This window comes from Melospiza melodia, chromosome 8, assembly GCF_035770615.1.
Source record: "Melospiza melodia melodia isolate bMelMel2 chromosome 8, bMelMel2.pri, whole genome shotgun sequence".
In the NCBI taxonomy this organism is placed as follows: Eukaryota; Metazoa; Chordata; class Aves; order Passeriformes; family Passerellidae; genus Melospiza; species Melospiza melodia.
The window spans coordinates 6,529,850-6,544,050 of NC_086201.1; the positions used below are offsets into that span (position 1 = coordinate 6,529,850).

The window sequence follows — 14,201 nt, forward strand, 5'->3', positions numbered from 1 at the left end:
CAAATTCATTTTTTTGTAGGTGATATCTGGAGGAATGAAGTCACCTTTTTTTCCTTTCATTGGTTCTGTAAATCCAGAATTTTAATTTATAGTAAACAATTTGTAAGTATTAGTTTATGTATTATATTTTGTATTAATTTCTGCTTTTCCTCCCCTTTTTTGTTTCCTCTTTAGGTGTATGATTGCTGATGAGGTGAGTGATGTTCCTGTTCCTCTGACACTGTCTTTTCTGGTGTTAATGCACTTGGTGCAGATGTGACTTTTTTTGTTTGAGAGGTGTGGGCAGAAAGGCTGGTAATAACAGAATCCTAATTTGTGTGATAGTCAGCAGATATCCTGAAAATACCTAAGTGAGGGAAAAATTGGAACCTGACATAAGTTTAGAAGAATCCTTGAGAAAACTTAAAAGGTTACTTTTAATTGTAGGTTAAATCTCCTGTACTGTTACATTTTAAAAACACTGACTCAGTTGATTTTTTTTTAAGTGCTTTATAATTGCATAGTGAGCTATTTTTAGTGCATTATTAGACATTCCTGGCCCAAAAAGATTTTTAACAGATATGGTTTCCAAAGATGAATTTTTTAAAGTGCTCTCATCAAGTAGTAATAGTAAAATTTATTGTATCCATACATTTAAAAATATATGTTGTATTCCTTATCAAGGAAATCTGAGTCCAGCATTTCTTCCCCCAGATAAAATATTTTTGTAATAATGTTCTTGAAGTATTGTCAGTACAAAACCTTTCTGAAAAAGAGAATTACAGTAGTCTCACAATTCTAATTTGGGTTTTCTTGACACACTAGGAGGGAGAGGGAGATGGATTATTGGGATTTAAGCATCTCCTCATACTATAAAAATCTCATTACATCTGGAGATAAACTATCCTGGCATAGAATGCAAAATATCACGGAGCTGTGGAGAATACAAAAGTATTCAGGGGAAGAGAAAAAGGGAAGCTTGGGAAAAATCAAAATATCAGCAGTAGCTATTTTTTTATTAAAACAGTTTATTTCCAGCCTTGAACTAGAAAATGAGCTGTGCATAATTATGTTAGCAATAAAAAGTCCTGGAAGATACATTTATTCCAAAATAAAAGTTGTATATTTTGTAATGACAATAGGTGTAGCACTGGAGGAATATTGTGCACTGGTGTGTATCCTGTGCTTTTTGTCCTATCTCTAAATAAGAAAATGTTGGTAAAATTAAATATCAGTATTGTGAGCTTGTATGTAAGAAGAAATTATGGAGGAAAACTCAAGGTCAGAGAATTACTGTACATATCCCTGGATTGTGTAACTATGTAAGGATTAAAGTAAGATAAAACCAGCATTTTTAGAAAGGTGATATCCAAATATGTTTCTATTTCTTCTCAGAGTGGGGACAGACAAAATTTTTCCCCTAAAATTTCAGTGTCATCCATTTCCATGGTGGAGAAAAATGGGTTTATATCAAAACCCAAGACCATAATATTTTCTCCAGTTTTTCTAGTCTCTCACATTGTTACCTAGCTGCTGATCAGCTCTGTGGGATCTGCATCCAGCCCTGGGTGTGCTGATGGTAAAAGCCTTGCTTTTATTCCATATTCATTTCAACCCAGTGCCTGGATTGTCACCAGGGCCTGCACAGCCTGAGTTAGGGCACAGCCATGGCAGCAAACTAAAAGTTAGTCTTTTTTTTGTTTTGTTTTTTTTTTTTTCACTTGGAGTTATTTTCAGATAACCTAAAAACTGCTGGTGACACAAGGGAAAAACTTGCAGGAAATTTTTAATGAAAACTTGGCAATTTTGAATGAAAACTGAGTATCACTGTAGCTTTCCTATTATTTTCTTTCTAGTAATAGTAGAAAAATTCATTATTTTCTTTTGTACTTGGGAAATCTCTTTATTACATCATTAAGTCAGTCCATTTAGACTCAATACTGGACATGTAAGTTGTTTTATGTCTCACTGCTGTGGGTAGTTAGGTAGCAGCAAATCCACTCAGATGTCCACTGGACTGCATGGAAAACCTGCCCAGAGCATTTTAAGGCTCACCTCTGCTTTGGTGTTTCACAGGAGTTGGGAATTATCTCTTGCCTCATGAACAAGCTGAGAAAATAGCTGCACTCTTTGATAAAATTTTGATGTGGGGGGGGGAAAGTGTGTGATATTTTTTAAACAAAGCCCTAAATTATGAATCTTAAAATCATCTGTTGCCATGATTATTCACAGATGGGAGCATTCCCACCTTGGCAATAGGAAGCATGTACCTTCCATGTTAAATGTAGATCTTTTGAATCCTCCCCATGTGTGTCCATCTGAATTCTCCCTCTCTGGGCTGTCCCATCTGTGGTGCAGGCCAAGGACAAACCATCAGCCCTGCTGAATCAGAGCAGTGGCTGCTTTTTGTCAAACCCAGAGCTCTTCCCAGGTCTGTGTTCCTCACTTGCCTATACAACTGAGGACAAAGTTGTTGTTATTGTAAGAAGGCATCCTGTAGTTTTCTTCCCTTTGCATAGTCTTTTAAAAATGTTTTTAGTAGCTTCACAAGTTAAAGTGTTTGATTTTTTTAGTCTCTCCTATTAAGACTCTGAACTGAAAATCTTTTGAGATTAATGGAAATGCTTCTTCTGACTTTGATGAGATAACCAGATATAATACATGTATTAATACATTTAACTAGGAAAATCTTGTTTCATAAAAGATGATCTGTGGTAACAAAGTGATAATTGAATACATGCTATGTAAGTAGCTCTTTGACTGGGTTTCCTTTATTTGGTTCTGTCTTTGCAAAATCTTTTGGGCTCTTCTGAATGAAATGTGCTTTCTGAGCAGAGACTTGTGGTTTTAATGTTCTTTTCTTTTCTTTTCCCAGATGGGGCTAGGAAAAACCATTCAAGCAATTGCCATTTCATATTACTATAAACATGAATGGCCTCTCCTAATTGTAGTGCCTTCCTCTCTGAGATACCCTTGGGTGGATGAGATGGAGAAGTGGATTCCAGAGCTCTCTCCAGATGACATTAGCATCATTCAGAACAAAACTGATATTGGGTGAGTAGTTTGTTGTTCTTCTCTAGAAAGGCTTGCTCACCACCCCCTGCTCAAGCAGGGCTACCCTCTGGGCTATCAGAAACACCCTCTGGGCTATCAGAAACACCCTCTGGGCTACCAGCCACTCCTCCCAGTTTTCTGTTCTTGTGTTATAGTAGTTACTCATTTTCTTTGAAGTTGAGGCATCTGCTTTTTGCAAAGTAGCAAATGCTTGTCTGCTGAAAATTAGATTACTTCAGTGTGTCTCAAATTGAACATACACAGTTATTTCTCAATTCTGATGAATTCATTAGCTTCTGTAAAACATTTTTGGAGAACTTCTGGTGTACATTACAAAATAAGGAAGTAATTAGTGTTAGAATTCCATTTAGCACTCTGAGGAAATTTGTAAGTTCAAGTAAGTAATCCCTAAATAACTGAAAAGGTCACCGTGCCCTACGCTTTCTATCTTTAGATTTAACAGCATGAATTCATCAGAGAGGCTGTGGCTTGGCTCTTATTAGGATAACTCTCCTACTACCCTGAATTGCAAGGGTGGTTTTTTGTCTGCTTTACTGTAAATTACTTGGTTGACTTTTTTGCTAATGTTTAGATGTTGTTCTAAAATTTTGGTGTGAGGGAGACTGATCTTCATCTTTTCTGAGAATATCAGAGAGTGATGTGACTGCCAAGGTGTGCTGCTTGGAACCTTCCTGGTTACCACAGAAATCCAACTGAAAATGCATTTTGAAAGCTTCATCAAAGGGTAATTCCTACTGATAGTCAAAATTGAAATTCATCATAGGAATTTAGAAACTAAAATTAGCTTTCTTTTTAAAGGTATTTGTCTGAAAGGCACTCAGTGCTTATAGTGCTGGATGCATAAAGGGGAAATGTGGACTAGGCAAAATGATGGGAAAATTAAATGGCAGATGAAATTCTATTCCTTTTAAGATTTCTTAAAAGGACTACTCCTAGACCTTAACTATTATTACTTATATTCAAAAAGAAGGAAAGATGAAAACTTGGATTTCTGCTCATTTGACTCCCAGGAGGTTTCCTAGCTATAAGTGAGGTTGCTGTTGAACTAATTAATATTTTAACATTAGAAAGTGTTTCATGCATTTGTAAGAAAATGCAAAAACACAGCTGCCAAATTTGGTTTAGCATTTTGTTAAATTCTGCTTCCATATGTTAAACTTTGATTTCTCTCAGTTTAATACTTTGCTTTTCTTCAAAACTTCCAAGTTTACTGCTTGAGTGTTAACTTCTTGATTAAAACAGGTTAAAATAAACTTAGGCATCAGTTTGTAATTTCTGGCCAAATTTGAAAATGGAAGTTTCTTGCATAATTTGGTTCCACTAAAATAAAGAAGTTTATTTGTAATTTTTTTTAATGTGCCCTTCAGAAAGGGTAAGGCAGTTTTGTGCTTTCCTGGTTGCTCCATTTATCTGTACAGTGACAGCCAGAGTCTGCAGTGCCCACAGTGCCAGTGCTCAAACCACTGCCCTTCCACATCCAGGAGCAGGAATGTGTAGCTGCATTGACTTTCTTCCTCTTAAATCCTCAAGGAAACTTCAGCTTGTTTGGTTTCTTGATCTCTTGTACTGCAGACCAAACAGAAATGATGCCAGCAGGGCAGTGGTGTCTGACAGATGGGTGGACCAGCTCTGACCCCATCCTGGTGATTGTGTGTCTAGCAGCTTTGAGTTCCTGTGCTGCACCTGAAGGGCCACAGTGCTCTCTAGTGATTTTAATATCAGCTCATGCCTTGGACCTGTATACATCTTGAAATTTGTTACAAAAAATTCATTTTCAATTAAATACTATTTTTTCATCCTGTGTTATGTTGACTCTCTGCTTCCAGATGTTTTTGTTTTCCTCTTGTTCTATTTGAGCAAAAAAGCTGGGTAGCAGCTGTGACAGGAATGGTTTTTCCAGGTGCTGAGGTTCAGCCCAGTCTGTGCTTTCACAGTGCCCAAATACTCAGGGACAGTGTGATGAACCCTCTCAGGCTGCTGCTGAGGGGACTCTCTGTACCCAGAGCAGTGGAAAGCTTGCACAGAGACATTTTTACTTCATCTGTTTGGGTGCTAATTAAGGTCTTGGCTTGTGTATAACTTTTTGTCCACAAAGTGGATTTTTACAATGGGATGCCCCTGGAAAAGAGCACAGGGTGAAGCAATGCATCCAGATAAATGAAATTCCTTTGAAATGCAATGTGTGTCCTCTGAAAATGGTTATGAAATGTGTGTGGTTGAGAAGTGTGAGATGTTTTAAACACCAAAAGCTGTTGTTGTTAGCCTGACAGCCCACATGTCAATCAATCCAAAAGGAGACACACATCCCTTCTGAGATTAGATTTTTATAATCTCTCTGCTATATGAATTGTCCTACAATAAAAATTTACTAAAAAAACTTGTGGCTTTTCTCTTTCAGGGGAATATCAACGAGCAAAGTAACAATCCTGGGGTATGGGCTGTTAACATCTGATGCACAGACCTTGGTGGACACTTTGTACAGGCAGAAGTTTAAGGTGGTTGTGATTGATGAGTCACACTACATGAAATCCAGAAATGCCACCCGTAGCAAGATTTTGCTGCCAATTGTTCAGAAAGCTCTCAGAGCTGTTCTCCTTACTGGAACTCCTGCTCTAGGAAGACCTGAAGAGGTATTTGACATGTTGTGTTTTATTTGGTTTGGGTTTGGTTTTGTTTGGTTTTTTTTTAATGATAGTATCAGTAATAAATGTTCAGTTTTGTAGTTTCCTTGAATATATTCAATTACAGGCATTAGCACATCAAAAGTTGCACTGGCTGCATCAGGAAGGACAAGTATAAGAAACCTAAGCAATTTTGTTTGAGTTGATTTACAAACTTGTTTCAAGCTTGGGCACTGGTGAATTGAGACAGTGTTTCTTGTAAGAAATTAATCTTGTATGTAACAGACTGATAGTTGGGTGAAATAAAAAATAAAGAGCCTGAGCAGAGAACTGCTTGTTTCTCTTGGGTAGGGGAGTCTTTGGTGGGCAAGATCTTGTAATAAATCTTCTACTTCATCATCTGATAAAGAAAGCCCTTAGTGTCACTGGTCTGTTGGATATTCCTAATGTTCACTTCAATGGAAAAAAATACAGGCTGTGCTTGTTGCACATCCAGAATGACAAATTTTCCTTTGAAGGAAGTTCAGCTTACGGAACTGGGGAGGAGCAGAGAGGTAACAAAAACCCTCTTGGGTTTTATACTGAACCCAAGACAGCTGCCTTTATTTCTCAAATGTAAGGGAAAAATGGGTATATAAGAATATAAATAAATATAAGAGCTGATTTGAATTCAGGGAGCTTAAAAGAGTTATATAAATAATATTTTATACTTCAGAATTCCTTACTGTGTAAATAGAACTTATGCCAAGACACTTTATGAATTTAATTTGTTCAAAGAGTTCATAACTTGAGGTAGATATTTGTGGTATGGAAAAGACCTTGGTATATCATGAGTACTTACCTAAAAATTTCATATGAATATTTATGTTTGTGGGTGTGGATAATTACTAAAATTTCCTGTGCAATGAAATTGCAACCAGCCCTGGATGAAGAACTGAAGTTAGAAAGTGTTCTGCCTTTATATAGTACATGGATACTGAGACCAGTATCATTGTTAAAGGTCTTTAAAGGAAATTCCATGCAACCTGTCCTTGACCACAGCAATGGGATCAAAATTCATGACCAAATGGAAAACAACTTGAGATATTTTTTAGTAAAACTGATGTTCTTCACTGGCTTACAAGGCAGAGTATAAAAAGCATTAGATGTCTTTAAAGAGTTTTGTGTCACAAGCAGAATCTTTGTATAAAGTCTTTAAATGTATAGAAAATGATCTCAGAAGCCAGGGAGCTTTGACAGTGTAACAGCTTGTAAAGCAGGATTCCTCCTGCTTAAGGTCATCTAAACTGGTATTTGCCTTCTGCTATTCAGCAGGAAAAAAAAAAAAAAAAAAAAAAAGTGGAATTTCTGGTCTGCATTGATATTGCCCATTTTTTGAAGTAAAACTTAAGAATTAAGTAGGTTTTTCATGTATTTTAGGAAGCAGCCACTCATGCAATACCTGCACTGAAGCTTTGCAGAAGCCCATGTACCTGGCAAATGATAAAAACTGTATTTAAGGGATAACTTCATCTCATCCATGTTTTCTTGTTGAATGGGAATCTTTTCCAGGCTGTCAGTGCTGTTACAGTGCTCTGAGTGCTCTGTTCTTTCAGGGCTTCCCACAACTGTCCTCTCTGAAGCCTCCTGTATCCTGTGGAACTTCTTTTGAATGCAGGCCAAGCTGTGTGGGTTTTGTGCAAATATTAAATGTAAACTTAGCACAAGAACCATGTATTGATTATTTCTGATTAGTCTTCCATTCACAGGCAATTTTAAATTTTTCACTGTTGCTGTTTTATTTTTTATACAGCTCTTCATGCAGATTGAGGCACTGTTTCCAAGAAGGTTTGGAACTTGGAATGAATATGCTAAAAAATACTGTGATGCTCGTGTCAGGTATTACTGCCCTTGCTTATTTACATTCTTATTTACATTTACATTAGAATCTTTGATTTTTCTTGCCAAGTGAGAGAATCAGTAGGTAGCACCTCTACTGCTCTATCACACCATCTTGCTTTGAAACCCAGGATCAGCAACCATCTCCTCCATCAAAAAGCATTGGGAAAAGGATGACACTGATTAAATAAATTAATTAATGCTGTTAAAGTTTGAGATAAAGTTGAAGCATTCTGTGAAGTAAAATTATTTATATACTCACTGTTGTTAGTATGAGCTGTGGAGGTTTTACCTTCAGAACTGGAGTTTTTGACTCTCAGTCATAAACTCATGGTCATGCAATAATTTATATCTTTCTTTATTATGGGATCCAGGTTTTTTGTGACCTCACCACATTTGGGTGGGAAAAAAAGTCCAGTACTTGTCTCTATATTTCACAGGCTGACTGTCTCAGCTAAAAATTTCATATCTACAACTTTGCATGTATTCAGAATAACAGATTTTTGTCAGCTAAATTGGCTAGCATTTAGATTTAATTTTTACAATAATAATTACATGGTTTCATTTTCATAAAACTTGTTTTCCTCCCTCCATCATATGCACTTTATCAGTATTTAACTTCAAATAACATGGAAGATCACTGTCTAATTTTCAGACAGAGAAATGCTATTTTTTCCACAGTGTTTTGACTGAATGCATCTGTAATTTTCACACCACAAGTGTGCGTGGGTACAGCATGGTTAGCTACTCAATCATAGATGATTATCTTATTTTTGGAATACCATAAATGTAATAAAAATCAAGTTCAGGCTTTGGCAAGCTTTCAGTGAGTAACTTTTTCTTCATGACTTGGCCTGAACAAAATATCCTGTGGTAATAAACTTGATAGGATTATTTTATGCAGCACTTCCTGTGAAGATTTGGGTGGTTTTTCCTTAGGTATCCATAGACACCTGTTTTAAAGATGAACTCCAAACTATTTCTGTGAGGTTTAGCATGCCATTTCTGTCTTATCCCTGATGCTGAGGGTGGAGGAAGGAAACCTTTATAAGGACAGATTTATAAATAGACCAAGGAAGGGATATGAGCAAAAGATGTTGCTGTCTCCATCTGTGCCATTCCCACTTCACCAGTGCAGAAGTGACTCCCTCAGCCCCTTTCCCAAATGATTCTATTCAGCTAATTCAGCTAATTAGAACACTGTTGATAAAGTTAATAAGGCTTGAAAATCTCTAAATTATTGTGGGGGGGTTTGTGGCTGTTTGTTTGTCTTTTTATTAAAATTACATGCTTTTAACACACACTTCTAGCTCTGGAAAATGCTACCTGGGCTTTTGTCCAAATCTGTCATGTTCATTATTTTATTGTCTCCTGGTGATGCTGACAGAGAAAAGCTGTTGTTCCTGCTGCAACACTTCCTAAACAACAAAGCAAAGAAAGAATAAGGAAGATTGAGTTAATAAATTTGTTCTCTTTTCAGCCTTTAGCTTCCTAATGTTAGACCTTCTTCCTCTATTTAACTTTTAAAGATGATAGCTTAAGCTTTAAATCCTGTCTCTGACAGTAACTAAGAAGGAATTCTTAGGGAGGGTAAAAAAGGAATATTAATGGTGATATTTGCAGTTTTCATGATGGCTTTCCTGTCTGTAATATAATAAAGATTATTCTCATGGTGGTGTATTCTTCTCATTAGTCCACTGAAAAAGGAGTTCCAAAATTAAACCTGAACCTTCTGTTTCCTGTGGACAGTGAAGTATGGGAAGGTGGGAACAGACAGAGGATTGTGGGCAGGTGATGGGCAGTGACTCCTGCAGGCAGTGGTGGCTGCTGAGAAGTTGAAGCACACTTTAATATCCAATAGTGTGCTTTAAATTTGATTATGTACTGAAGATTTCTATTGAATTTGGAAGATCTCATGTTTACACTCTGTACTGATTTATCATTTCCAGGTTTTTTGGTAAAAGAAGACAATGGGATTGTAGAGGAGCTTCAAATTTAGAGGAACTACATCAACTTTTAAGTGAAATAATGATCAGAAGACTGAAGAATGATGTCCTAACTCAGCTGCCCCCCAAAGTCAGGCAACGTATTCCATTTGACCTCCCACAAGCTGCAGCAAAGGTAAAATTTCCACTTTTGTTAAAAATACATTTGTTAATAAATGGAAATATCTATGTATGCATGTGTACTATATGTAGTTATAAGGATTGTGTGAGTATAAAGCAGAGTATCTCTGTTACTGTTTTTAAAAATATAACACAAAGAACACTAATACTGATAATCTGATAATTAAAAATATATAATTGATAATTATAATTATATCATTTGATAAAATGATATTTTTTTTTTCTAATTCTAGTACAATCTTCTTTTCTATCTTCTTTTCCCATAGATTTTGAATCCCACATTTACTTTTAACCAATTTTGGTAGAGTTCTCCAAAATTCCTAAACATTTCACACTTAAAACATGCCTGTACTCTGTGTCTAACCACTGGTCTCTCCTGCCAATTAGAGTCTGAATGCCACTTTTGCAGAGTGGGAGAAGTTGATGAGAGGTCTGAGATCAGATGCCACTGAAAGCCACTTTTCTGAAGTCATGAGTCTGATCACACGCATGTATAAGGAAACAGCCATTGCCAAGGTGAGCTGCAAGTCTTTCCTTAATATCCCTAAATTATCCAGTGTGTGTTTTTAACCTCATAAAATTGGTTTTATTGGCCAGAATACGAGATGAGGTTATTTGGTTTGTTTCTCTTTTTCCCTGTATGGAATAAGAATGGAATAGGCAGAACCCCATTACAATGAAAAAAGAAATCTGAAGACCAGTGCAATGTGTATTGCATTAACTGTTGATCACTGATAAATTTTGTTATTAACTGTCATCATTGCTTTAATGGCTTTTGCAAAAGATACTGCAAATTACATTTGACACAAAAGAATTCTATGAATGCTTAAAGAGAGCAATATTTTATGATTATGGTATCGTGAACATATCAAATTTATTCTTTCAGTTTTGATATATGGCTTTGTGTGTTTGGATACAGAAGTTCTGATTAAATATTATCTTGTCTGTTTGAAATATGTTTGTTTTTCTCAAATATGGATTAAAACATCAGATAATGATGTCTGAATTGAAAGGGGGTTTATCTACATCTTAATGTGGAAGAAGTGCCATGTAATTATATGATCTTTTGAGGATAAATGTGTGTTTTTTCGCTCTCTGAAGGAGTAAGTTAGGTTTCTCAAAGACATCAAGTTGTGATATTTTTTTAAAACAAAATTAATCTGAATTATTTGATTCTTAGCAATGTCAGTGTTTGATAAAGTGTTACATAGATAACAAAAGATATGGAAATTTACCTTTTCATGTTACAAGGAATTGAAAGACATGAAAATAAAAAATGTCTTTTTGAACTTTTTGTGTGTCTCACTAATGAAAACACTCACTGCAGGCAGGAGCAGTCAAGGACTACATCAAAATGATGCTTGACAATGACAAACTGAAGTTCCTCGTCTTTGCCCATCACCTGAGCATGCTGCAAGCCTGCACAGAGGCAGTGATAGAGAGCAAGGTAAAGCCTTCACAAATGTGCACACAAATCCACCTGCACTTACACAAATGGCTGGGTTTGAACTCAGCAGAACTGCACACGAGTACAGCAGTGGAAGGACTTTATGTGTGTACAGATCAGTGCCACTGGATTAAAAGGGATCGTGTGGTTCTGAAGAACTGCTTTGTGTTTCAGGATTATGTAAACACACTTGTATCTGGTATTGTTATTATTATTACTATTAAATCAATGCTGTAGGCAATTGTTTTCCAGATTTTTCAGTTTGCTTCTGTCTATTTTTGAGGGGTATTAACTGCACACTATCATCTCACCTGAATGTTTAATTCAAAACAGTTAAAATGCTTGCAAACAGCTTTCACTTTATTTTGATCATGGACTCTTAACTATTGCTTGGGAATGGTGGCTAACTTTGTTATTTTGTATTTTTATTCTTTTTAACTGTTTGGAATTTTTAAAAAATGGTGTCAGGGTAAGTCTGTGAAATATTCCATTTTAAGATCCCATATTCATTCTGTCTTCTGCTTTTGCAAACAGGGAATACAAAGTCTACACTTCTATATAGAGAGAGTTAATTTTAAGTTGAAGGGCCAAAGAGTGCCGGTGTATCCCAATCCCCATAGCAGGAATAGGACAGTCCTTTTCCTGTTTTTACTGGGGGACAGGGAGGGATTGGCTCTGAAAACAGGCACTGAGGATGTCATTTAGTGTCTGTTCTGATGTCACAGGCTCGCTACATCCGCATCGATGGCAGTGTTCCCTCTGCAGAGAGGATTCACCTCGTCAATCAGTTCCAGAAGGACCCCGAGACCCGCGTTGCTATTTTGAGTATTCAGGCAGCTGGTCAGGTAGGGCAGAGCAGAAAAAATGAGAACTTAAATACTTGAAGAATATAGCTACTGAAATCATTGGTAGTGAAGTGGTTTACTGAAGGCAGTTTGTGCAGTTTGCCCTTTGTAGACCCTGTGTTCATTTCTTTGCACTAATCATGTTAACTGTTCTAAGCCTCTATTGAATTTGTTTGAGCTAAATGATGATAAGCAGCAGTATCTCTTTCTTGAATAATTAGAAAAACTCCATTTCTCTAAAAGCACTAGATTAACAAGAAATAGATGTTATTCCATAATGAAAAGCAATGTGCAGTCTTTGCACAATGTTGAAATATTTTTTGAATCTGAGGCACAAGGAGGAATCAGTAAAATAAACCCATCTTCTCTTGAGGACCACCTCTTATTTCCATACAAAGATGTCCTGTACAACCTGTAGCTTGTTAAAGCTAAAGATAATCAGCTTTTGTGTGTGGTATCTTTTTTTTAAAGAGTGCTTCTACTTATTCTGCTTAGGGTTTAACATTCACTGCTGCCACTCACGTTGTGTTTGCTGAATTGTACTGGGATCCAGGCCACATTAAGCAAGCAGAAGACAGAGCACACCGCATTGGGCAGTGCAGCTCAGTGAACATTCACTTCCTGATTGCCAAGGGAACCATGGACACCTTCATGTGGGCCATGCTCAACCGCAAGGTGCGTGTGCTTGGAAAACAATCTGGGATGTTTTATAGTGACACTGGTGTTCTTCAGTGGCTTACAAGGCAGAGTATAAAAAGCATGAAATGTCTCTAATCAGTTTTGTGTCATAAGCAGAATCTTTGTATGAAGTACACAGTGCTGTGGGGCTGAGGAGGCAGAGCTTGCTGGGCTGGGGCTGCACTCCAGTGCCACAACAGACTTGTTTGTCTGGAACACTCTCTGAGACAGTGATACACCTACACTTGCTGATCATCAAAGTGTCTGTGTTTGTTCTGATTTAGTCTTTTCTAGCTTTTTGCTCTTCATTCGGGATGCAAAGATAATGAGTGTTTGTCAAGGGGAATGGGAGGTATCCTATCCACAGGAGATGGTTGTTTTATCTTCCAGCTCTTCATTGCTGTTGTTTCTCAGTCTACAATTTTCAGGCATTCAGGCATTCTGCTCACTCATAACAGCTAGAATTTGTTGTGAGTTGTTTTATTTTAATGGAATGAATGTTATGCCTAAACTAAGCTTCTTTTCTGAGAGGAAGAGGCATTCTCAGATAATTCTTTTTCAGTAGATCCAAGATTACACTAATCTTTTCTTTGGTTGCCATTTTCCACAAGTATCACCCAATTGTTGTTATGGTTTAGGTTGGAAAGGTCCTTAAAGCTCATCCTGCCTGGTGCATTATGAATCTCCTCCTCCTGAGGTGGGGCTCAGTAATTCAACATTAATTTACCTTACATGTTCTGTCACTAAATAATTCTGCCTCTATTTGTCTCCACATGCCAAGCAAAACATGTTAAGACTGTTAGAGGGTGTACAGAGTGTATATATTCTCTTTTATCTTCAATAAATACTTTTCTATAATAAAATAAATTTTGTGTACAGCTTCACTGGTTGCAGTGTGCTAAATACAGCAGTTACCATTATTGTGTTCCTGCAGGCCAAAGTCACAGGCAGCACCTTGAATGGCAAGAAAGAGAAAATGCTGGCTGAAGAAGGGGATAAGGACAAATGGGATTTTTTGAGTTTTGCTGAAACCTGGACCCCAAATGAAAATCTAGAAGATCCCCAAAATGAACTTTTATTTACGCATGTAAGACTTGAAACTTTGTTTTTTCTGTTTCCTTTAATTTTAAAAAAATTGTATCAGCCATTTGCTTCAGCTTTCTGTGCACTTCAGACATTACTAATGGAGAAACATCAAATAAATAGAAAAAAGTAATGTAAATTAATTTAAAAACTTAGGTGAAGTTGGGAAAAGTGCTCTATGGGGAATAAATGTCATCTACATCTTCTGATGGGTCCTTATGTTATGTTTAGGTGACTGAGCCACCCTCAGAATCAGATAAGACCAAGTAATTTCTCTTCAAATCACATCTTTGCTAACTGTGCTGAATTAATTGGAATAATATTTAAAACAGTGTAATGAAAATCTTCATAAAAAGCACACAGCTTATCAGTTCTGTGTATCTGTTTTCTGGTAGTGCCATTTCAGAATTTCCAGGGAGAATACTGAAAATACATTTCTGGAATCAGAAGAGGAATGTTGAATTGCCTT

At 36.7% G+C, this 14,201-nt stretch overlaps 1 protein-coding gene across 3 annotated transcripts in view; it reads left to right on the top strand.

The window, feature by feature from the left end:
- The window catches only part of ZRANB3 (zinc finger RANBP2-type containing 3), a 40,169-nt gene that overhangs the window by 16,678 nt on the left and 9,290 nt on the right, over window positions 1–14,201 (top strand). For all 3 annotated transcript variants that reach the window (XM_063161602.1, XM_063161601.1, XM_063161603.1), the window contains 10 exons: window positions 175–193; window positions 2,855–3,033; window positions 5,453–5,684; window positions 7,468–7,553; window positions 9,503–9,674; window positions 10,067–10,195; window positions 11,007–11,126; window positions 11,852–11,971; window positions 12,467–12,646; window positions 13,584–13,736. In XM_063161602.1, the coding sequence (XP_063017672.1) occupies window positions 175–193; window positions 2,855–3,033; window positions 5,453–5,684; window positions 7,468–7,553; window positions 9,503–9,674; window positions 10,067–10,195; window positions 11,007–11,126; window positions 11,852–11,971; window positions 12,467–12,646; window positions 13,584–13,736 (1,390 nt within the window). The remainder of the gene's footprint in view (window positions 1–174; window positions 194–2,854; window positions 3,034–5,452; window positions 5,685–7,467; window positions 7,554–9,502; window positions 9,675–10,066; window positions 10,196–11,006; window positions 11,127–11,851; window positions 11,972–12,466; window positions 12,647–13,583; window positions 13,737–14,201) is intronic.